This window comes from Chiloscyllium punctatum, chromosome 35, assembly GCF_047496795.1.
Source record: "Chiloscyllium punctatum isolate Juve2018m chromosome 35, sChiPun1.3, whole genome shotgun sequence".
NCBI classification, from domain to species: Eukaryota; Metazoa; Chordata; class Chondrichthyes; order Orectolobiformes; family Hemiscylliidae; genus Chiloscyllium; species Chiloscyllium punctatum.
This window is the reverse complement of record NC_092773.1, coordinates 14743698-14768043: the sequence shown is the minus strand read 5'-3', so window position 1 is coordinate 14768043 and position 24346 is coordinate 14743698. Positions and strand designations below refer to the sequence as shown.

Sequence of the window (24346 nt, the reverse complement as noted above, 5' to 3'; positions counted from 1 at the left end):
GTAGAAGGAGTTGTAGTAAATGTAATTATATGAACAAATGGACAACGAGAATTGACTGGAAACAAACTTGGAAGAAGATATTGAATCTGATTTTTAAAGAATTACGACTGATTGAGTGCCATAAGCAACATCTGCTGTAATGATTGAATGAGGTCTACTGGGGAGGAGAACAAAGATCCTTTAAAAAGTTAAACCTAAGATCAGGTCTTCCAAATCACCTATGTATAAATGGATACTATATCTTTGTGACATAAAAAATAGTTGCAGAGATGTATACTATTCACAAGAAGAGACTCTTCTAGTTTGACCAGAAGGTAGTGATTCTCATCCACAGTCAACTATGGAGAGCCCTGGAAAATGTATACCTCAAAGGCATTGGTGGCAGGGCATACAACAAAATTGACCGAATTTTGTCTCTAATTTCTATTTTTGTGAGGAACTCACAATAGGATGTTTTTGTGTTTGGTCTGCAGGGTGTTTGTGAACAGGAGCTTGGCGCTTGAAAAGATTAAATGTTTCGGATTTGACATGGACTACTCTCTGGCAGGTAAGGAAATTTCTTGTTCATGTTATCAGTTAAATGACAGGGTATAGTTTGAAGGCAGACCCAATAACAGCAATGAAGTTTGCAGAGGAGAAGAAGTGAGATGCAAAGCCCAGCTGTGCAGAGTGAATAAATTCCAACCAGAGCTGAAGGCACAATAATTGATCTCAGTCAGGAAAACAAAAAAAAAAATCAAAAACAAAAAGTATTGGAGAAACTCAGCAAGTCTGGCAGCATCTGAAGAGAGAAAATCAGAGTTAATGTTTTGAATCCAGGAACCCTTCTTCAGTCTGTTCTCAATGTTACATGCTCAAAATGCTTTGAAATAATTGCATGTTCTTTGGCTTGAGTATATATGAGCTTCTCACAGTTTGAAGGAGAGTATTCAGAATAGATAGAAGAAGGAGATTTAATTTAGTCATCTTGATCATGTTTATCGTTGCATTGCTATCATGCTGATTTTTCCTAATGATCTCTGAAAGATAATGCGGTATATATGCTGAAAGATGCTTTTATTGTCCAGTATACAGGTCTCCTGAGTATGAAGAGCTTGGCTTTCAGCTGATGTTAAATCACTTGGTTTCAAAGGGATATCCACAGGAGTTGCTTCTTTACACATACGACCCCACTTTTCCAACCAGGTAAAGCCAGCATTTCGTCTTTTGCGGCTGTGGAGATAGTCTAACTCAAGAACCCATTCCCTGGAAGGATATGACGTAGCTGAGTATGTTCCTTTGGGTGAAACTATGATATCAGATGACAAGATGCTTTATCATTTTGGGTTTAGCCAGTTATGTCTTTTATGAGGGGAATGGGCAGTGACAGGGTTCTGCTTTTTTTGTTAGTTACTTAGAAAACAGAAATGTTCAACTGTGAATCATCAGATTAACCTGCAGTGTCATACTTACAGGAGAGGTAAGAAACTTGACAAAAATCTCTAATTTTCAGAATCCTCCATATTTTTAGCTTTTTAATAAGAGAGAAGTACAAATGTTCAGGTAAGTGATATTGGATTGGATGGTATGAGCAGTGCTATGAAATTGACTCAGGTAGGTAGTTTTGTGCTGAGGAGATGGAACACCAACTTGAAGAATTTTTCATGTCGAGGGTGGTGCCCATCTGGTACGAGCTGCCAGAAGAAATGGTGGAGGCAGGTATAGTTACAGCATTTAAAAGGCATTATTGTTGTGGGGGAATCTGATGGTGCCATGGTAGTATCCCTACCTCTGGAGCAGGAGGCCCAGGTTCAGGACCACCTGCTCCAGAGGTGTGTAATAACATCTCTGAACAGGTTGGTTAGAAAAAATAGAAGAAATAAAAATAAAGTGCTGATTATTCTCTCTCCAAATAAGTGAAAACATCGCAAGACATCTGAATGAGTAGATGAGTAGAAAGGATTGATCAAATGCTGGTAATGCGACTGGGATAGATTGGGATGTCTGGACGGCAGGGACTCTGTGACTCTGACTCTATAAATGGTGCAAAGAATAAGGAATGGCAAATGAACTTGAATTTGCAGAAAACTAAGCGAATTCCATTATTAAGGGGAACAAGTCTGATTTCAATCTGGTGGCTGTTTCTCCACTGATCACACGAGAAGATGAAATATGTAACTTTAAAATCTCCAGCTACTGTTAGACCATAAGACCATAAGACATAGGAGTGGAAGTAAGGCCATTCGGCCCATCGAGTCCACTCCGCCATTCAATCATGGCTGATGCGCATTTCAGCTCCACTTGCCAGCGTTCTCCCCGTAGCCCTTAATTCCTCTAGACAACAAGAACCTATCAATCTCGGCCTTGAAGACATTTAGCGTCCCGGCTTCCACTGCACTCCGTGGCAATGAATTCCACAGGCCCACCACTCTCTGGCTGAAGAAATGTCTCCGCATTTCCGTTCTGAAATGACCCCCTCTAATTCTAAGGCTGTGTCCACGGGTCCTAGTCTCCTCGCCTAACAGAAACAATTTTCTAGCATCCACCTTTTCAAAGCCATGTATTATTTTGTACGTTTCTATTAGATCTCCCCTTAATCTTCTAAACTCCAACGAATACAATCCCAGTATCCTCAGCCGTTCCTCATATGCTAGACCTGTCATTCCAGGGATCATCCGTGTGAATCTCCGCTGGACACGTTCCAGTGCCAGTATGTCCTTCCTGAGGTGTGGGGACCAAAACTGGACACAGTACTCCAAATGGGGCCTAACCAGAGCTTTATAAAGTCTTAGTAGTACATCTCTGCTTTTATATTCCAACCCTCTTGAGATAAGAGACAACATTGCATTCGCTTTCTTAATCACAGACTCAACCTGCATGTTTACCTTTAGAGAATCCTCGACTAGCACTCCCAGATCCCTTTGTGCTTTGGCTTTATTAAGTTTCTCACCATTTAGAAAGTAGTCCATTCCTATATTCTTTTTGCCAAAGTTCAAGACCTCGCACTTGCTCACGTTAAATTCCATCAGCCATTTCCTGGACCACTCTCCCAACCTGTCTAGATCCTTCTGTAGCCTCCCCACTTCCTCAGTACTACCTGCCTGTCTACCTAACTTTGTATCATCGGCAAACTTCGCTAGAATGCCCCCGGTTCCCTCATCCAAATCATTAATATATAATGCGAACAGCTGTGGCCCCAGCACCGAACCCTGCGGGACACCGCTCGTCACCGGCTGCCATTCTGAAAAAGAACCTTTTATCCCAACTCTCTGCCTTCTGTTAGATAGCCAATCCTCAATCCATCCCAGCAGCTCACCTCGAACACCATGGGCCCTCACCTTGCTCAGCAGTCTCCCGTGTGGCACCTTATCAAAGGCCTTTTGAAAGTCCAGATAGACCACATCCACTGGGTTCCCCTGGTCTAACCTACTTGTTACCTCTTCAAAAAATTCCAACAGGTTTGTCAGGCATGACCTCCCTTTACTAAATCCATGTTGACTTGTTCTAATCAGACTCTGCTCTTCCAAGAATTTAGAAACCTCATCCTTAATGATGGATTCTAGAATTTTACCAACAACCGAGGTTAAGCTGATTGGCCTATAATTTTCCATCTTTTGCCTTGATCCTTTCTTGAACAAGGGGGTTACTACAGCCATCTTCCAATCATCTGGGACCTTTCCTGACTCCAGTGACTCTTGAAAGATCTCAACCAATGCCTCTGCTATTTCCTCAGCAACCTCTCTCAGAACTCTAGGGTGTATCCCATCGGGGCCAGGAGATTTATCAATTTTAAGACTTTTTAACTTTTCTAGCACTATCTCTTTTGTAATGGCAACCATACTCAACTCAGCCCCGTGACACCCTTTAATTTTTGGGATATTACTCATGTCTTCCACTGTGAAAACTGACGCAAAGTACTTGTTAAGTTCTCCTGCTATTTCCTTATCTCCCATCACTAGGCTCCCTGCATCAGTTTGAAGTGGCCCAATGTCTACTTTTGCCTGTCGTTTGTTTCTTATGTACTGAAAGAAACTTTTACTATTATTTCTAATATTACTGGCTAGCCTACCTTCATATTTGATCCTCTCATTTCTTATTACACTCTTTGTTATCCTCTGTTTGCTTTTGTATCCTTCCCAATCTTCTGATTTCCCACTGTTCTTAGCCACTTTATAGGATCTCTCTCTTTCTTTAATACATTTCCTGACTTCCTTTGTCAGCCAAGGTTGTCTAATCCCTCCCCGGTTAATCTTTCTTTTCTTGGGAATGAACCTCTGTACAGTGTCCTCAATTATACCTACAAACTCCTGCCATTTTTGCTCTAGTGTCTTCCCGGTTAGCCTCTGCTTCCAGTCTATTTTAGTCAGTTCCTCTCTCATGCCCTCATAATTACCTTTATTCAACTGTAACACTATTACATCAGATTTCGCCTTCTCCCTTTCAAACTCCAGACTGAACTCTACCATATTATGGTCGCTACTTCCTAAGGGTTCCCTTACTTTAAGATCTTTTATAGAGTCTGGTTCATTGCAAAGCACTAGGTCCAGAATAGCCTGCTCTCTTGTGGGCTCCATGACAAGCTGTTCCAAAAAGCCATCCTGTAAGCATTCCATGAATTCCCTTTCTTTAGATCCACTAGCAACATTATTTACCCAGTCCACCTGCATATTGAAGTCACCCATGATCAATGTAACCTTGCCTTTCTGACATGCCTTCTCTATTTCCCGGTACATGTTGCGTCCCTGGTCCTGACCACTGTTAGGAGGTCTGTACACAACTCCAATTATGGTTTTTTTGCCTTTGTGGTTCCTCAATTCCACCCACACAGACTCCACATCATCCGACGCTATGTCATTCAATACCATCGATTTAATTTTGTTCTTAACTAACAAGGCAACCCCACCCCCTCTGCCCACCTCTCTGTCTTTTCGATAAGTCGAAAAACCATGGAGGTTTAACTGCCAGTCCTGACCCCCCTGTAACCAAGTCTCTGTGATGCCTACTACATCATAATCATTCACTATTATCTGTGCCATTAATTCATCGGCTTTGTTATGAATGCTACGAGCATTCAGGTAAAGTGCCTTAATGCTAACTTCCTTATTAGAGATGTTGTAAGTCATATGTCCTAAGTTATCCTTGCTTTTTTCTGCATTCTCAGTCTGCCTCAATTTTAAATCCGCCTGGAAACATGCTATCCTGCTACTGTTGATTTGTGAACAATGAGAACCAAGAAGTTAATTGCATCTTAGTGATCTTTGATTGTCAATCAAAAAGGTTATTTTAAAAGATGGTGTATTCAGCTCTCTCTTTATGACAAAAACTATGTTGATGAGAAAGACAATCAAAAAGTGTGGCATTGTTGGCTTCAGAACTTAAAAGTCGAAATTCAAAGATAGATGGTAGAATCTGAGTTTTTTTTCATTGAAAAAGAAAGATTGGCATGAACATAGCACATTTTATGGATTTGCAACATCCCAAAGCACTTCAGAGCAAAAAGAAATCTTAAAACTGAAGTCAGTATTGTCGCTTAGGAAATGCGACAACTAAGCAGTACACAACAAGCTACTGTACATGTCTGTGTGATGACAATCAGATGATCTGTTATTCGTGATGTTGATTGAGGACTGTACATTCACTGGGACTCCATTCACAGGATACTTTATGCAAACCGGACCTTGATTAAATGTCTTATCTAAAAATAGCACCTCCAGAAGTGTAGAACTGTACTTCTGTATTGTCTGAGCATAGTATTTTGTGCTTAACATGCTGGTGTGGACAGGAACTCAGTACCTTCCAATTCATAGGCAAGAGTGCTTTCCATTAGGTGACAATTGAGGGAAGAATCAATATTTGGTTCCTTTAATGTAAAAATGATGAGCAACACAGCACTTGAAAGACCCACGGAGTTGAGTTGTGGTGGAGTTGTATGAAGTGTTTGTAAAGAGCCTTACTATGGGACTGTCCTCCTCAGTCTTAATTGCAGCATATCTGCAACGAGTTAAAGGCATGTGAAAGCTGTATTAACCCATTAAAGTATCTTAACATCAGGTTTTTTTTGTCACATGGGCACAGTTCTCCAGATGGTATTCTGCTAATTTGGCTGTTGCCTACAGTTCTTAACAGATACATTCAGCAATGCCTGCTTTCAAAGTGTTTTCCATGAGTTCATCTGTGGTCTGTTCTTAGTCTTGCAGAAGTGAATAATTTTGGGCAGAATATCAGCAAATTGGATGACAGATACGTTGATGAGTTCATTACTGTGACACAAGCTCCCAGAATAGGAACACAATGAGCCCATTTTAAGAGGATATCCTTCTTTCAAAGCGGAGGTCAAATCATGATTCCTGGGTACAGCCTTATGTATCTATTCAAGTGTAACCTCAGTATCAGATCCATGTCCAACGTGATCCTTTCTCTTATCTGTTAGTCTATAGCCATGCAAACAAAGATCTGAGGACACGTGATACAAATGCCATTGCTTATAAGCCTACTTTTCTGAATTGCATGTTTAACCAAGTGATGTTTGTGCCTTATTTCCTGATAGTCATGGATAAATAATTGATGCCAATCCTAGTTGCACATGAGATCAAATATTAAGAATATTAATCACAAAAGCCAAAGAAGAGGCTTTATATTGCTTTCTTGAAGGATGTCATTGACATTGTAAAGTGATAAGACCAGATTCAGTGTAGAAAAGACAACAAGATCCATTTGACATTGGATATGGTTATATGGAATGTATATGTATTTCACGTTCATGTGTCACATGTTCTTATGTGAATGTGTGTCTAGCATGAATCTCCCATCTTGTAAGGCAAGAAGTTCATGTTTAGTATCTGCAACAGCACATTCATGACAGAATGCATGAAGGTGTTATATACTCCTCTACAATTATATTTTTACCTATTGTCAGATTCTCAGTGTGAAAATGTGATCAACAAAGAAATACATTCATGGGGTCTGTCATGACATACTGCAAAAAAAACTGACTCTGATTTGAAGTTCAATTCAGCCTCAGCATCTGGCCCACTTTCCATGCAGTCTTGCAAGGCCAGCATCTGACGTCGTGTCTGCCTTCAGCCCTTCTTCGACACTTACGTAGAACTTAGCCCTGCCTGAGAACCTTGCCTTGGCTTTGTATCCCTGCTCCACAGTCTGCATCTGATTTAAATGGCCATAGTTTTGAGGCACTGCTATTCAATCAGTTTGATAATTTATTTGCATGGGGTCTGTTAATACGTGAAACCTCAAAACATTCCCTGAACCATTTTGACTGTATGCTGTTGTAAATTTAAAAGAGAATCAGAAAACATTTATTGTTCCTCCAGGTAACTGACTAAGTGTTTGTCCAAAGTGCTCTCTCAAAGTAGAATGTGAAATCTTTGGAGATTGAGTTAATATTTGGAACCATACAATTTGAAAAATGGTCATGGGATACAAAGAGGAAAATAGATTAACCTAAAAATGTGATCAGATCCTCAATTAGCTTCTAATTTTGGTGTAAATGTTTACCTTTTCTGTGTTCGTATATTAGCATCCTGTGGCAAATCTCCATTTTAACCGTGATACTTTAATTTTACAGAGGGCTCATGATTGATACTCTACATGGAAACCTTCTGAAAGTGGACTCTCATGGCAACATCTTGGTGTGTGCTCATGGCTTCAGGTTCCTTAAGGGGTATGTCAGGCTGTTTAAATTCATCTGTAGCAGTATTGTAAGTGGGTCGGGGTTTTAATTCCCAAGCAAAGACTCAGTCCAACGAAGTGTCGACTCCTGAAAAATGGCTTCATATTTCGAAAATAGAGAGATATTCCTCTGGGTACCTGCTGCAACAGATGGGGTCAACACACAATATTTGCTAACTGCAGAGATTTGGAAGAACCATTTGCCGCTCATGACCACTATGTACAAACATGAAAGAAACTGGTTAACACAGATGCCATAGCAGAGGTGCTGCAGTACTCAAAAGATTATACTCAAGGGAAACCTATATGAAGGAATGTGAGGTTGACCAGCAGTCTGTAGGATTGAAGGGGGATGCAAGATCTGAAAATGTGGAGTCAGGCTGTGCGTGACAGCAGGAGCTCATTATTGTTCTATGTCAACTGAGCTGTGCAGATGGTTGAGTGCTGTCCCAGAAACATGAAGCTGTCTGTCCAACCATGGAGTGCTTTCACAGAAATGTTGATGCGAGATATTCAGTGTTGCAAAACTTGAAAGAATGTATGTTACCGAGAATCAAATGTTGCAATGTTAGATTTTCAACTTTAAACACGTAACTGCTTTTTGGACATGGCTGCCTTTTCTGTTATCTAAATAGTAGAAGGTCAAAAGGAATAAATATTTCAGTTCAATCAATCCCTGTATTCTGAACATTCATAACATTATTTGTTTATGGAAGGGAGCTTCTGAGACAATGCAGAAATTGAGTCTGAAGTGGGACATGATTTACTGCATACGCAGGCAGCCAAAGATATGGTGGATTTGCTTCATAGTTTACTTAACAATTAATTGGATTTGCATAACTTTCACATTGAAATAATATGCTTGATATATGTTTCAGAGTGCATATCAAAGTTTGAAATTTAAAAAAATATATTTTTTAATGAAATAAGAGGTTAAAATTGAGGGAGCACTGTTTCCCCTTTACTGTGGAATGCTTCTACCAATCTCTCTACCTGTGTGGACAAGCGAAGAGTTCTCTGCTTTTCCTTGGAGGCTGATCCACTGCCACCATCCTCTGGGTGATTGACATTGTTCTTTTATTTAACATGCAATACTTCCTAAAATGAAAAGTTGTTGCTGTGTCTAACGACATGTGTCCTTGCTCTGCCTTTGGTGCATATGAAACATTCTTTGCTCCAGTTCTACTCAGGGCTCTTCCAAAAATCTTTCTTTCAATATATTGATAATTGTGTCAGTGTCATGTCCTGCTTGCCCCAGAACTGCAATTAGTGATCAATTTCACTTACAAATTCCTTTCTTCCTTCACAAGTCTGTCTTTAACATTTTTCTTCCCTTTCTCAACTTCTTTTTCTGTGTTTCTGGGCTGAATCCCACTGATTTTCAACTTAACTACATGGCCAAACATCCTGCCTCCTTCCTCCCATTTCATGTGTATTGTTGCAACTGTTCCGATCATGTTACCTTTCACAACCTCCTGATAGCGCTCTTTTTTTCTCAACCAAAAAAACTCTCTCGTGTTTCACATTATGCTCAATTGTTTCCTGAACATTCCCTGCACTTCTGCTCTTATCCTTTGGTTGCAAGGTTTTTGTTGAGGTTGAAGGGACAGTTTCCAAAAACTGGAGAGGGTGGGATAAGATTTCTGTAAGCGAATTCTGAGCAGATTGAACATGAGGAGGTTTAAAAACTGAACTCTTGGATTTCCTTACCCCAGTCCAGTTTTCCTCAGGAATAGTCAGATGATAAATTGTGGCGTCCTGTTTAGGACACTGAATTACAAAAGTGCAAAATAAGAATTTCACCATCTTTGAACATTTTACTTGCATTTGAGCTAGTTGAATTTGTGATTAATCAGCACTCAGGAAATTACTGGGCAATTTTAATTGTGATCCTATTTGGTTTCTGACAGGTGGAATATGCTCCCCACAAGTTACCTACCCCCTGCCCAATGTATTCTTTTTCAAATCAGTTGGTTCATTTGCAAATCCCAAGTTCTCTTTACCAAACAGAAGTTTCTGATGACATTTAGACTTTAATCCTTCGGTATAAATAGCTGGTTCTTAAGCTCTAGGCCTTAGATTCCTTGCATAGCTGTGGTTTAAGTGAACTGTATTGCAACATAGATAAGCCTTGTCCACTTCTGTTCCACCCAGTGGTCATAAACCTTTCTTGTGCCATTGAAAGTTTTCAAAATAAATAGAGATCAAAAGAATTCACAAAGGTTAACAGGAAAGAATGGAACAAAATGTGATGCAAAGCAAAGCCCTGCTGCATTTGGTCATTTTCAGCCAGAGCCTCATCACTTTGGGATCTTTTAAAATTGGTCAGGTAATGCAAATAGCCTTCATCTGGAAATACTGCAAAGATCCGTTAAAAATTAGTAGAAAGTAAACATGCAGGAGAGGAGGTTTTGAAAGAGTGCATGAGATGCTGTAAGGAGACAGAAATATCACTGATACGGTTTCTGATAAAGGAAGTAAAGCATGTCTCCACCATTAAACATTGAAGAGACTTTAGAAAACCATCAGATATAGGAGTAGAATTAGGCCATTCAGCCCAATGAATTTGCTCTGCCTTTGACCATGGCTCACGTTTTTCAATCCCATTTTCTTTCACAGCCTTCAGAAATGAGTTACACAGATTCACCACCCTTTGGCGGAACAAATTCCTCCTCATCTTAGTTCTAAAATGCCATCCCTTCACTCTGATGCTGTGTCCTTGGATCTTCGTTTTTCCTACTTGTGAAAATATGTCCCCCACATCCACTCTATTGAAGCCTTTCAGTATTCTGTAAGTTTCAAAGAGATGTTCCCTCATCCATTTCAACTCCTTTGAATACAGAGTCCTGAACTACTCCTCAGAAGATAAGCTTTTCATCCCAGGATTCATTTTTGAGAACCTCCTCTCGACCTCTCTAAGGACAGCACATCCCTCCTTACATTTGAGATCCACAACCTTTCACAATATTCCAAGTGTGGTCTGTCAAGAGCCTTATACAACCTCAGCAGTACATCTCTGCTTCTCGTATTCTAGCCCACTCAAAGTGAATGCTAGCATTGCATCTGCCTTCCAAATTGTCAACTGAACCTGCAGGTTAACCTTCAGAGAATCCTGAATGAGGATTCCCAAATCCCTTTGGACTTTGGATTTCTGAAGCTTTTCCTGATTTAGAAAATAGTCTACGCCTCTATTGTTCCTATCAAAGTGCATAACTTCATCCTTTCCCACATTGTATTCCATCTGCCACCATTTCTTATCACTCTCCTAGCCTATCAAAGTCCTTCTGCAGCCTCCCTGTCTCAACACTTATTGTCCCTCTGCCTATTTTTGTGCCATCTGCAAACTGAGCAATAATGCCCTTTCTGCCTTCATCCAGATCATTAGTATTTGCATGACTAATTTTGGTTCCAGCAGTCACCCCTGTGGAACTCCATTCGTCGCTGTCTGCCATGCTAAGAAAATCCTGTTTATCCCCACTCTCTGATTTCTGCCAAGCAGCCAGTCCTCTCTCCATGTCGGTACCTTGCCCCTAACACCATGGGCTCTGATCTTATTTAGCAGCTTACTGAACAACACTTTTTCAAAGGTGAATGACAGAAGTTTGTGTTACATGTCAGTGGCCTTTGTGTGACAGTCAGATTTCAATTGCACTGCCCCTGCATTTAATTTACAAGCTACTATTTACTCATTACAGGTGGGAAACCATTTGATAATTGTCTGTTATCTCAGATCTATGAATTAACCTTTATCATACCCACTTCAGAGTCTTTTTCAACTTGACAACAATTTAATTTCCATTCTGCCCCTCAGGCTGCTGTGGATAGCTCAGACATTGAGTCCATTCAAGATTGTGGTAAATGAAGTTTTGAACATGAAAGGGGCAAAAAAGGATAATGGGATCTGGCAGGAAAGTGGAGATGAGATAGAATATCAATCATGATCTTATTTAATGATAAAGAGGAATGAAAGAATCTAGTCCTACTTTGAGTGTTCTGAGTAGTAAGATTGAGAGAGGTTTATTGACGCAGGTGCATAATATGGATGTCGATGAAGTGGGCATGCAGGGTGTGTGCCAGCAAGTTGTAAAAACAGGGTGCAACACAGCCTGTGACTTCCCAGTTGGGACTATAATGTTCATCATTACGGACTATCTTGTACAGCTTGCAGTGCTCTTTTTAAAAATTCATGCAGCGATAGCTGGACTGAATGTGTTAATGTACTGTCATTGCTGTCATCAGCATCCTCTGAACTGAAGCATCAAAAACCTGTGTGTCAAGAGTTATTGGCAAGTTTGCACAATCAGTGATACAAAAGAAAACATTACAACAGCCATATCAGGGCTACTTCAAATGGGGATGTTTCAAAATGCTTCTTTCACGTACAAGCCACTTCCAGTACCACACTGATAGGTCTGGCAACCGAGGAGCAGTTTACTTGCTAAGCATCATCTGAAGGAGGATAACGTCCAAAGTTTGAAGGAGATGTGAGAAAAAGCAAAATGAAATGAAAGAGAAACTTTGATATCAATCTCCAGGGTCATTGCTCAGTTTTGGATTAACTGCTAGGGGTTGAAGGGCTCCGAGGGTGTAGATTAGGAAGTAGAGGTAAGGCCTCAATCAAATGAGCCATGAATGTATTGAATGCAGGTTTAAAGGGTAATATGATCTACTTATGATCCTATTTCTTATGATCTGATGATTGTCGGAGTGTCTATAACACTTGTTTATTTATGTCTGTTTACGCTACATCCCAAATCCTTGATGATAAGGCAACAGCTATTGTTGAAGTGCAGTGACTGACATAACAAACAACTGGTAAACAGAGAGTGTTGTCCCACCAGTTGTTCACATAGCAGAATGCTGAGAAAGGCACTTCAAAGGAAATTCACAAACCGTGTTGAATTTCATTCTAAAATCGGATTGAAACATAATTTTCCAAGAAGTATGAAAGAGATTAGTCACTGCAGTCATTCTCTCACTTTGTCGAATGTTGCTGCAAGCCTGAGATGAGAATTTTACACACGCTACAGTCTAATCTTCATAGTATATTTCTGTGTCAAGTCATCACAAAATGAATTCAGAGTTCGATTCTTTCTTCACTTGTCACACAGCAGTTGGTTGAAAAGAGCTTCAAATTAATTGTAATGTATACTTTTCACTGAAGTTGATGGACAGGAATGTCAGATAGGATGTATAATGAATGGCTGATCAGCTGTAAGGGGAGTCGATGGTTTAGTGGTATTATCGCTGGACTGTTAATACAGAGATCCCGACAATGTTCACGTGACCTGAGTTCGAATCCTGCCATGACATATGGTGGAATTTGAATTAAGTAAATATCTGGAATTAAGAATCTTATGATTACTACAATCCATTGCCAATTGTCAGAAAAACCCATCTCTTTCACTGATGTCGTTTAGGGAAGGAAGTTTGCCCACCTGGTCTGGCCGACATGTGACTCCAGACCCAAACAATGTGGTTGACTCTGAACTGGTGTTTGGGCAATTAGGGATGGGTAATAAATGCTGCCTAGCCAGTGACTCCCTCATCTCCTGAATGAATTCAAAGAAACATTTCCAAGTTTACACCATTGTCAACAGACATAATTACCTTCTGGTCTGTTTCTGTCCGCTGTGCCACATCTCCTCATGAAAATGTTATTACACCTTCTTCCATTTTTATTGTAGTAAGAATCAGATGAATATGACTCAGTTGTGTTGAATTCAATTCTATGAATATGTTGCATTGAGTATATCATGTTGTGTTGTATTGTATTGCATTGCTGAAAGATCTCAATCCAAACATTTCCTGTAACCCCTCCTATTTTCATCATTCTTCACCTCCAGAGCAGAGATTCTTGAGCAGTACTCCAACAAATTTATCCAAAGAGATGACACGAAACGCTTTTACATTCTCAACACCCTCTTTCACCTTGCTGGTAGGTTGAAATATTTCCTATAACTGATTTTAACATGCTTCAAATTACAACATTCTTTAGCAGTAGCAGCTAACAGGATGTAACCTGTTGGGTTGAGCCTGTCAGAAGGTATCTCTGCCACATTCAGGGGCAGACAGTTGTCACCATTGATGAAAAAATAATTTTCAATATGTTGGTCGACAGCTACAGTTCATTTTGAAGTGTACTTTCTCTATTGTGTGTATTAGAGTTTCAGCTCCACAGATCAGTGTTGTACTGAAGTTTTGAGGACAGTTAATATCTTTATACTGGTTCTGTGTGGTATTCCTTTGTGATGATGCTACGCCTTTAACAAGATTATGTTGTCCTTTGTTTCTTTCAGAGGGGTCATAAATGCAGAGTTGCTGAGAGGTCTGGCTTACATGGGTTTTAGGGCCAACTTGGTTATAGCTAATAGATACTGCTTCAGCCAAAAGGCTTTCAAGTTTAAAAAAAACTTTGAAAGGGGATGTACAATGAAAGGGTAGTGACCAGTTCTCCCAGCTCAGCTTTTCTCTGGTTTGGTTTGGTTTTAGCAAGCAGTCAGTTGTGAAGCTGCTGGACACACATAAGCAGGTCCACACTGATCCTCCCTCTCTCTGACATCTCTCCTGTCAGACCTGTATTTAATTTTACCTTTTGTGACAAGGAGTGTTTTTGGAGATTGTTGCACGAATTTGGAACAGCATCATTAACCTATTTCAGAGAGGTTAAGTTCTTCTGAGAGGTGAGAGGGCTGAGAGATGGCAAATGAAGTTTAATGTGGACAAGTGTGAGGTGATACACTTTGGCCGGAGTAATCGGAATGCAAAGTCCTGGGCTTATGGTAGGATTCTTGGGAGTGCAGATGAGCAGAGAGATCTCGTTGTCCACGTACACAGATCCCTGAAATTTGCCACCCAGATTGACAGGGTTGTTAAGAAGGCATACAGTGTTTTGGCCTTTATTAATAGAGGGATTGAGTTCCAGAACAAGGAGGTTATGCTGCAGCTGTGCAAAGCTCTGGTACAGCCACACTTGGAGTATTGTGTACAGTTCTGGTCACTGCATTATAAGAAGGATGTGGAAGCTTTGGAAAAGGTGCAGAGGAGATTTACTAGGATGTTGCCTGGTATGGAAAGAATGTCTTACGAGGAAAGGCTGAGGGCCTCTCGTTGGAGAGAAGAAGGTTGAGAGGTGACTTAATAGAGACATCCAAGATAATCAGAGGGTTAGATAGGGTGGACAGGGAGAGCCTTTTTCCAAGTATGGGGACGGTAAACACAAGAGGACACAACTTTAAAGTCAGGTGGGATAGGTATAAGACAGATATCAGAGGTTGTTTCTTTACTCAGAGAGTAGTAAGGGTATGGAATGCTTTGCCTGCATCGGTAGTAGATTTGCCAAGTTTAAGTGCATTTAAGTCGACATTGGACAGGCAAATGGACATACATGGAATAGTGTATGTGGAATGGGCTCCAGATTAGTATGACAGAGCGGCGCAACATCAAGGGCCGAAGGGCCTGTACTGCGCTGTAATGTTCTACGTTCTATGTTCTATGTTCTATATTTGGTTCACTTTAGTTTGTGTTTCATTTGGTAATCTTGTAAATAAATTCTGTTTTGTTTAAAACTATGTGGTTGAAATGCTTTGAGGGGGTCTGGCCTGGTCCATAACAAAACTGAGGCAGCCATTCAACTTTCCCCATTAAAGGGAGTCAGTTGCATTAAATTCCACATTCTAATGAGTCTTTTGCTTGCAGTATCACCGAACAGCAGTGTCTGCTGTCGCTGTATGATACCAGTCATACAAACCATTGGATCCAAACCCCAATCCATACGCTCCAGTGCAGTACAGAGGAGATGCTGTGATGTTTGAATTGTGGTATTTTAAATGAATCATAAATATAAGGCCCTATCCGTTCTTCCAGGGTTATCTAAAAAGTCCCATAGCACGAGATGAAGAAGAGCAGACAAGTTCTGAGGGCATCCTGGCCAAAAAAATATTATTAGCTGAGTTCGGTGGAATTATTACATTGCCTCATAATGGACTTCTTCTGTTTCAGAAACCTATCTGTATGCCTGTTTAGTGGATTTCTTCATCAAGTGTGCCAAATACACCAGGTAACAGTACAGCTGAACATGTGTGCAATGTTGTCCATATTTTTCATTTTTTGACTTGAAACTGATCCCTGATGGAATTCCAGATGATTACTTTCCCTGCAGAAATGTTCTTCAACGTTGTGTATTTTACTTGATTTGCAGGACCCAAACATGAATCCATAGTCACAGTAGGGATTGAAATTGCCCTTAGATCTATGTTTAAATACCTTTGTTTCCCTCCTTGTTTCCCTCCCTGCAATAGGATTGAATCAACACACAAAATGTCCAGAAGAATTTACTTAAGTGTGACCAGTCAGAGAAGAGAAAAAAGTTGAAGAGCAACTCTTTTGCAATGCCAACTTATCAGCTACAAACACAAGAGAAAATCAATCTAAAATTGGCAAGCAAACAGCTGGGAAAATTAGTGCTGAAGGCGTTACTAGGAAACTGCCTTTTTCCAGAAGCTGAGGGCTGGAGTCTGAGGTCTGAGGGATTGTGAGGTGGGCCAAAGTTTGGGAGTGGGGGAATTAGGCACTGGAACCAGTGGGGGAACTGCTGAGAGCCACCGTACGCTGGGTTACAAGGCCTTTTGCCACACTTAGGACTTCTGTCAGCTGAATTCTGGGTGAGGGTGTCAGAGGAGAGCATGGGATCAGAGAAGGTGGTAGCAGGAGGCTTGGGAGAGGGAGCATAAGTTTTGGGGAGCGTGGAAGAAGGAGACTACAAAAGGTGTAAGTGAGAGGAGGAAGGCGTTGGCGAGGAGAGAAGGAGCCTGCAAAAAGTTGAAGGAGGAAGAAAGAGACTGTGAGAAGGTGTGGTGGTAAGGAGACAGAACAGTTTCAAATCTGCCAGCAAACGAATACTCTCTGAACTCAGATTCAAAAAACTTCAAATCACTTGGGAAATGAATTTCTTGCAAATAAATGTGGAACAGCAAGTTTAAGGTTGCATAAGGTCAGGAGCTTCAAAACATTTGTTACAAATCTGACTGTACTAAACATTGTCAATTGTTAAACTTAAGAGTAAAATTGAGATCTGAGATCCAATGAGTGAAGATGGAACTGCCTCATTTGTGGCAGTTTTGTGCATATGCGGTGAAAATGCCTTTGATTTGACCTTATCAGTCTGTGGATGGTGTGCTCAGGCTGATGGATTCTCACGTAGAAATATGTCAAGTATCTTTAAAAACATTTCTTAACTGATGTCTGTGGTCTTGGACCAATTTAAACATTCTGCTGTCCAGGAAATTACTGCTGTCCTTGTGTTTTATAGCTATAAATTTCACAATGAGTTGATGATTATTGAGAAGATTGATGAATTATTCTAATTCAGCTTCTATATCAGTCCAAATACCCCATTTGTCAACATAAATACAGAATGTATTACTTTATGACAACATTACCTAAAATGAGTTGGTGAGAATGAAAACATAGCCCCCAAATCACACCCATTCAGAAAATCTCAAGAGGCGAACAGTGGACACCTGTTGTTTGAAGAATTGCAAGCTCTCTCTCATTCCTTTACTGCAGATCTGGTTGAATATTCATCTGCTTCTATGCTGTGCCTTGTTCCTCACTGACATTATCAAAAATCACTCACAGATGTTAATCAACAGCTCTCCTTTTCCAGTGACCCTGAAATCCAAAATTGTTATTATGCCGTTCAATTTTTATGATACAATTCAATACAAACTAAAATTATCCAATTTCACATCCTGGCTCTCAATTCTATTTTGTTCTATGAGTGCTTCTGCAAACTTAAGTTTCGAGTGCTCGGCCTTGGAATTCTACCCCAAGCTGATCTTGTAGCAAAGACTGCCAGCTTCCAATCTAATTTGTACGTTTATCACCTTGAGGCCAGTGTCTCAAACTCCACTCTGTAGAAACAACTACTAATTCCAATGACTTTTACTGACTTTCCATTCCTTAAAGTGATATCAATCCTGCACTTTATTGACAAGTCTCTCTAAACCTTCCATGCTTTCTGACTCTGAAATTTTCACAAGTCTGATATCATTGCTTGGACCTGTTCCTTCTTCATTTCTAATGTGTGTGTTCCCGACATCTGACACACTGTTGGCGGAGCTTTGATCCACTGGGTTCCCCCACTGTTGATCCCCATCTCCAGATACTTTGCTTCACCCATTCTGAAAAAAACCTTCCCTGCATTTTTAATCACCTTCATTCATTCTTCAACTCTGTGTAAGGCCTATGCAGACTCTGAAGCTATTGACTTTGTTGTGAGAACTCGTATAAATTGCAGTTGTGGAAATTAGTTTAATGGTCAGGAAATGAGGAGTTCAATATGGTTTTGTGGTAAATATTGGAAAGGACAACCAGTGAAAAAGAATATACCTCATAGAACTATGACATTGACTCTAATGCTTTGCTTTGTTCCTATCTAGCTGTGAGACTGGCTTTAAACGTGGTGACCTCTTCATATCATATCGGAACATGTTCCAGGATGTGCGAGACACAGTGGATTTCATTCATGATTCTGTAGGGTTTTCAAATTCATATTCATGTGTGTTTGGGCAGTTGTACTGATGCTGTTGTTGTTACACAATAAGAATGTTTACAGTCTTAGTCATACTTTCAACAACAATTGAGATTCCTGAGCTCAACTCCCAGTTTTGTGAGCTAAGGATGACTGAAATCCCTTTCTTGTTCTCTCTCTCATTCTCTTTATGTTAAGATTTTCACACTATTTCTCTGTTGTTGGTTCTGTGTCCATTTGCTTTTCTCTATAACTTTGTATTTACTTCTAATGCAGATTCTGCACCATTCATGAACTATCTATGTCTATTTCATACCATAAATGTACCTGATAGAGCTTTGGAGGTATTCCCCTCCCTCACGGTCCCCGCTCTCTTGTATGTTTCTTTATCGATCCACTTTTGTCTCTTTGTTTGTGTCTGTCTCTTTATTCCCCACAATTATCTGTCCAAGGAAGAAACCACTGTTAGCATTTCTTCCTTGTCAAATCATTCTAGGACATAGTGCCCCCTATTGATGATTAATGGTAGAAACATGCCACAATTTGGAAACATTCCTTTATTAAGGGCTCATTTTCCTGTTCTTTAGACCTGTGAAACCATTACAGCTGAGACACAAAATACAAGTAGATCTGGAAGTGATTGATGCTTCATTCACTAAATGTAAGCCTGCTTTGGCACATGGAGGGGAACACAAACGTAAAGAAGTGCTTGCAGTTTTAGGCACAATCTTGATAGAGGGGGGTTATCTCACTCCCACCCATCCCCACTCCTTACTCCCCCCCACCCCCCACCCCACCACCACCACTGTCCAATTTCTGTGTTTGTTTACAAGTTAAGCATTTGTTTTAAGGACAGAAGAATTCAGGTTCTGTACTAATCTATCCAATTAGATGATTACAGAAGAGAAGGAGGCAAGGAATCCAAAATCTTTCAATGTTTGCGGTTCTGCATGAACCATTGGCAGGACTTAGTTTTCAGGCATTAAAATTTGTAAGGGGACAAGCCTGATCTGGTTAGTATGTAGCAGCGAGATGCCAATGATCCAAATCCAGGTTGCCTATTGTCAGGTCATATGCATATATGCTGACCCTAAACAAAAGAGCTGAAGCAGCTTTGAACAATGGCTGGTTGTGCTGAAGAGTTTTGGAGTTGTTTCAGATTTTTTTCTGTTGTTGCAGGGGTCTTTGAAGAAGAAAACTCTCGGAAACCTGGAAAAGTATGTGATGAAGGATGTGAGTAGAATATGTTTGTGTTTTGGTGTCCATTTTCCTCACTTCTTGGAAGGTCTTCCATTGCTAAAGGCTTTACATAAATGCCCAGAAGGAAATAATTTTTTTGGAAACCTTTAAGAATATGCTGAATCATATAATCAAAGAATAATAAAGCACTGAAGCAGGCTATTCTGCCGATTAAATCTGCATGGCTCTTTCCAAAAGCCATTCTGTTGGTTGAATTCACAATCTCTTTCCCCATATCCTTGCAACTCTTTTTCTGCTGTGATATATCCAATTCTCTTTTTAAGGCTACTGGTGAAATTGTATGCATCTCATCATCAAAACAGTGGTGCATGAGCAAGCTAACATGGTTTTTGGGAACATCTAAATGACAATGTGCTCTGATCTGAGTAGATTTCTAATGCTTCTGGCTTTTCCAAAAGTTAAAGCCAAATCTCCGAGACACAATTGCATGCAACCAGGAAGAAAATCAGAGGGACATTGAAGAACATACAATTATTTAATTTTCTATGAATGCTTATGGTCATTGCTTGTAAAAATATTGGAGATGGGGAAAAATATATTTTACTTTGTGGAACTGATGAAGCCAGAGGGCAACACAACAAATCAGAACAGGAGCCAAAGCTGATCCATTTATGACCCTTAAATTGTTCATTAATGACCATTTAAGTGTCTTTTCCTGCCTTGGCTGCAATTTACCCAGTGTCAAGCAGACTTGCTCCCATGTCGCCTGCTAAACTGTGCAGCTTGCATGTTGTGTAAGAGGGATTCCCTTGATCTGGACCTTCCCACTGAAAGCCACACTCCTGTCCTTGTTCCTGACCACCACAGTACTCCTCTTCCCGTGATATCCACTTGTGAGACTGAACTCCACCACCCAATCCCTGATTCCCCACCCCAAACTTAACTGTCATGGGTGGTCCCTGAGTCTTGAGAGTCCAGTTGTTGCTGTGCTGGCAGTCCCTCGTGCAGCAGAGCTCTGGAGATGAAGGAGCATCTACCTTGTTCAGGGGTTTTGGTAACGGATGCAATCATTTGCAATGAATGATGTGAATGTAGAAAATGGGATTAGTTACCCCATGCATTCTATATTCACTTCATGAAAGTACTTCATGAAATTATTGCATTCTATTTGAAGTCCAATACATATGTTTTGATCTGAGATGAACACATCGTTCATTGTTCACTTGATTCAGAGTGATTTTACACTGTCACTTGTTACGCAAACATCAAAGTGATCAGCTAAATCTTGTCCATACAGTGGTAAATGTAGAGGTGTCCTGATATAATAACCATGTCGCAAAGCACCCAGAAACTGCTCCAGTCAGTGAGTTTCAAACTCCACAGGTGTTGCCACCAAGTTGGACTCTGCAATTTTGGTGGGAGAGATGCACTATTTAGGCAGCAGAATATGAAACAGTCATGGGAGTTGTGCCCTGTTGTCATGCTGACTATAATTTTGCTCCATTTATCTTGAAATCCATTGTCCTCATATATAAAAAAGTACTTCTTATTCAAACAATTGAAACTTATCAGGCAATTAGTTTTACATTCAGTGATCCATCAACCCCCATACATGTTCAGAGTATAACTGATGGGATGGATTTTAACAGTAACTGGAAGAAGGAGACCTGAAAAGTTAGAAGCACACACCAATCATACCGCACCGAAATTCTGAGCATGCTCCCTCGGCCAGAAAGACTGGTAATTGGAAAATCATACTTTAGTTATGTTGCTGAGACAATTAAGTGTTGGAGAAAAGCTTTCAATGCAAACGACATATATTTCAAAACAAATAGAGCTATTCAACCCATCTAATCGCTTTTTGTGTTTAATGTCCACTCCACATGCACAGCTGTCCTAATTTGTGTTTGCACTCTGGCTCCATCTCTTTTATTCCTTTCTATCACATCATAACTATTGATGTAGTTTCTGCATTGATCGCTCGTTCTGACAATATATTCCACAATTGTAATATATCCTGGTCTGTCCAAGTAAAAGTGTTTTCTACTTCTTTCTCCGAAATCTCATATTTATTTTTCATCAGTGTCCCATTGTTTGAGACTTAACAACTAATGAAAAGAATTTGTTGTTCCCTGCACCATTCCATTGATTTTCACAGTGAAACATTCCAACCACATGGCCGTGGAAGCTTCTCTGGCCTAACAAAATTGCCACACTGACTAATTGAGTTGCAACTGACTGTTGTTCCCTTACAGCCTCGGTTGCCCGTGCTCCTCAGCCGAATGAAAGAAGTGGGAAAAATTTTCCTTGCCACCAACAGTGATTACTCCTATACAGACGTAAGTGTAAATTTTATTTCACTCTGTGCTTCCTGCAACTATCTGGTTTTTTTAAAAAACTGCAAATAAATACAGAAAATCTAGGACTCAATCCAAGTTCATCAGCATTTGCAAAGAGAAAAGACAGCTTAATAGAGTCACAACCAAAACACACCATCGTCTTTGCAGACGAGACATCTTCTGTTATAATATAAAATGCAAAAAGTTATGAGCTGATGGATCTGTCTGCGTGGGTTTTCTCCGGGTGCTGCAGTTTCCTCCCACAATCCAAAGATGTGCAGGTTAGGTTAATTAGCCATATTAAATTGCCCATACTGTTCAGGGATGAGTCCGTTAGGTGCATTAGTCAGGTGTAAATGTATAATAATAGGTAGAGAAATAGGTCTGGATGGATTACTCTTCTTAGGGTCGGTGTGGACTTGTTGGACCAAATGGTCTGTTTCCACACTGTTGAGATTCTATGATTCTGTGACTCGATGAATGCCATTCAATAAGGGAGTGAGAGCAGATTCAGTGATAAGTTTCAAGAGTATTAGTTAAAAACATTAAGGTGTCATTGACCAGGCCAGACCCCATAAAACATTTCAAGAAGGAAGCCCAGATCCTAACTTTTCTAGTTGGATATTCCAGGAGTGATGCAGCTGGTCAAACAAAAAAGAATTTCAGTTTTAAACAAAATAGAACTTATATATATGTAAACAAAAGAAAACCGAATTTATAATAACATAACTATTTCAAAATGCAACCGACATGAAAACGCAACTTAACAAAGAGCTATTCCAATTTCCTGCAACATCCCCTCACATACCCCTTACCAAAAAAGGTAAATTCAAATATAGGTTCTTACAGGAGAGAGATTCAGCATGAAGCTGTTTCCTTGGGTCCCCATCCAAAACCTACCCAAAACTAGAAAAAACACTGAACTGGGAGAACTGGCCGCTCCCATTTCACTCTACAAGTGTTTCTTAAAATAATTTGAAAGCCCTTTCAAGTAGTTACTTCCAGACATACCAGAACTTCTGCCTTTATACCTCTCGAAAAATAACCAAGGACAGAATAACCTTGTTAATGGAGCGGCATCATTCCACCTCCCCTCTTAAAAAAAAGAACCATCAATATCCAAAGATGGCTTCATTCTAAAATCCCTTAATCTTACATTGTTAGTACATTACAACATATGTACGTTACATTGACGATAACCATGCAAAATGCACTAATCCATTCTGTTTCAGTCCATTTTACTTCCGCCACCGAATGCCTCCGGCTCTCATCCAAGTCTCGATAATGCATTGGCAGTCACATTTTCTTCTCCTGCCACATGCACAATTTTCAAATTAAATGGCGGTCACACCAAGCTCCATCGAAACAGTCTGGAATTTTTGTTCTTGAATTTCTCTACAAACTTTAATGGGTATATATGATTGTCTCAGATACATTACTGGTAACATAAATGTTGAATGTTGAAACGCCAACGCCAAGCTCAATGTCTCCTTCTCAACTGTCGAATATTTCTGCTGATGAATGTTCAATTTCCCGGAGAAATATCTGATAAGTCTTTCTATCTTTTTGTCATCTTCTCGCAACAGCACAGCACCAACGCCCACATCACTCGCACCAATAGCCACCTTGAATGCTTTTGCGTAATTAGGGTGTGGCTATCACTGGGGCGATGGTTAATGCAGCTTTCAGGCCGTCAAATGTCTTCTGACAGTTTGCTGTCCACTGGAACTTCTTGCCTTTCTTTAGTAATTTAATGAGTGGAGCAACCACACTGCTAAAATTTGGTACTAATTTCCAATAACACCCATTCAATCCCAGAAATCATAGTACTGCTCTTTTTGTCAATGGTAGATTAGATTCCCTGCAGTATGGAAACAGGCCCTTCGGCCAAACAAGTCCACACCAACTCACCCAGACCCATTCCTCTGCCCTATATTTACCCCTGACTAATGCACCTAACCCTGTAGGCAATTTAGCATGGCCAATTCACCTGACTTGCACATCTTTGGATTGTGGGAGGAAACCCATGCAGACATGGGGAGAATATGCAAACTCCACACAGACATTCGCCTGAGGCTGGAATTTAACCTGGGTCCCTGGCTCTGTGAGGCAGCAGTGCTAACCACTGGTATGGGAAACTCTTCAGTTACCTTTTGTTTTTTCATTCCATGGGGCCACTTGTCCATATCCAATAAAATAGCCATGAAGGTGATATGGGCTTAGGCAAATTCACTCTTAGCTAGGTTTATCACCCACCTTGCTTCCCAAAGTCGATTGAATAATTTTGATAAATGTTGCAAATGTTCCTTCCACATGTGACTAAAAATCACGAGGTCATTAGCATAAACGAGACAATTGGATAGTCTTTGAAATGTGGTTGGTGCATTTTTCATACTAAACGGCATGACTTTAATTTGATACAGTCCATTTGGCGTTACAATAGCTGAAATTGTCTTCGCTCTTTCTGACAAAGATACCTGCTAGTCTGAGCAAGTCCAACTTTGAAATATAATTGCTCGTCCCACCTATTCAATACACTCTTCCAAACATGGAATCGGATACAAATCAGAATTTGTCACTGCATTGACTTTGCGATAGTCCATAC

The 24346-nt window shown here is 40.2% G+C and overlaps 1 protein-coding gene and 1 long non-coding RNA gene across 12 annotated transcripts in view; one reads left to right on the top strand and one right to left on the bottom strand.

Annotated features, from left to right (window-relative positions):
* Positions 1–24346, bottom strand: part of LOC140459674 (uncharacterized) — a 52384-nt gene that overhangs the window by 4418 nt on the left and 23620 nt on the right. The gene's annotated exons all lie outside the window — the stretch shown is intronic.
* LOC140459669 (cytosolic purine 5'-nucleotidase-like) overlaps positions 1–24346 on the top strand; it is a 131015-nt gene that overhangs the window by 84381 nt on the left and 22288 nt on the right. For all 11 annotated transcript variants that reach the window (XR_011953844.1, XM_072554014.1, XM_072554020.1 and 8 more), the window contains exons 2-9: positions 474–547; positions 1068–1185; positions 7565–7660; positions 13515–13606; positions 15670–15727; positions 18111–18204; positions 19382–19435; positions 21658–21741. Coding sequence is in view for 10 of the 11 variants with exons in the window: in XM_072554014.1 (XP_072410115.1) it covers positions 474–547; positions 1068–1185; positions 7565–7660; positions 13515–13606; positions 15670–15727; positions 18111–18204; positions 19382–19435; positions 21658–21741 (670 nt within the window). In the remaining variant the exon portion in view is untranslated. The remainder of the gene's footprint in view (positions 1–473; positions 548–1067; positions 1186–7564; positions 7661–13514; positions 13607–15669; positions 15728–18110; positions 18205–19381; positions 19436–21657; positions 21742–24346) is intronic.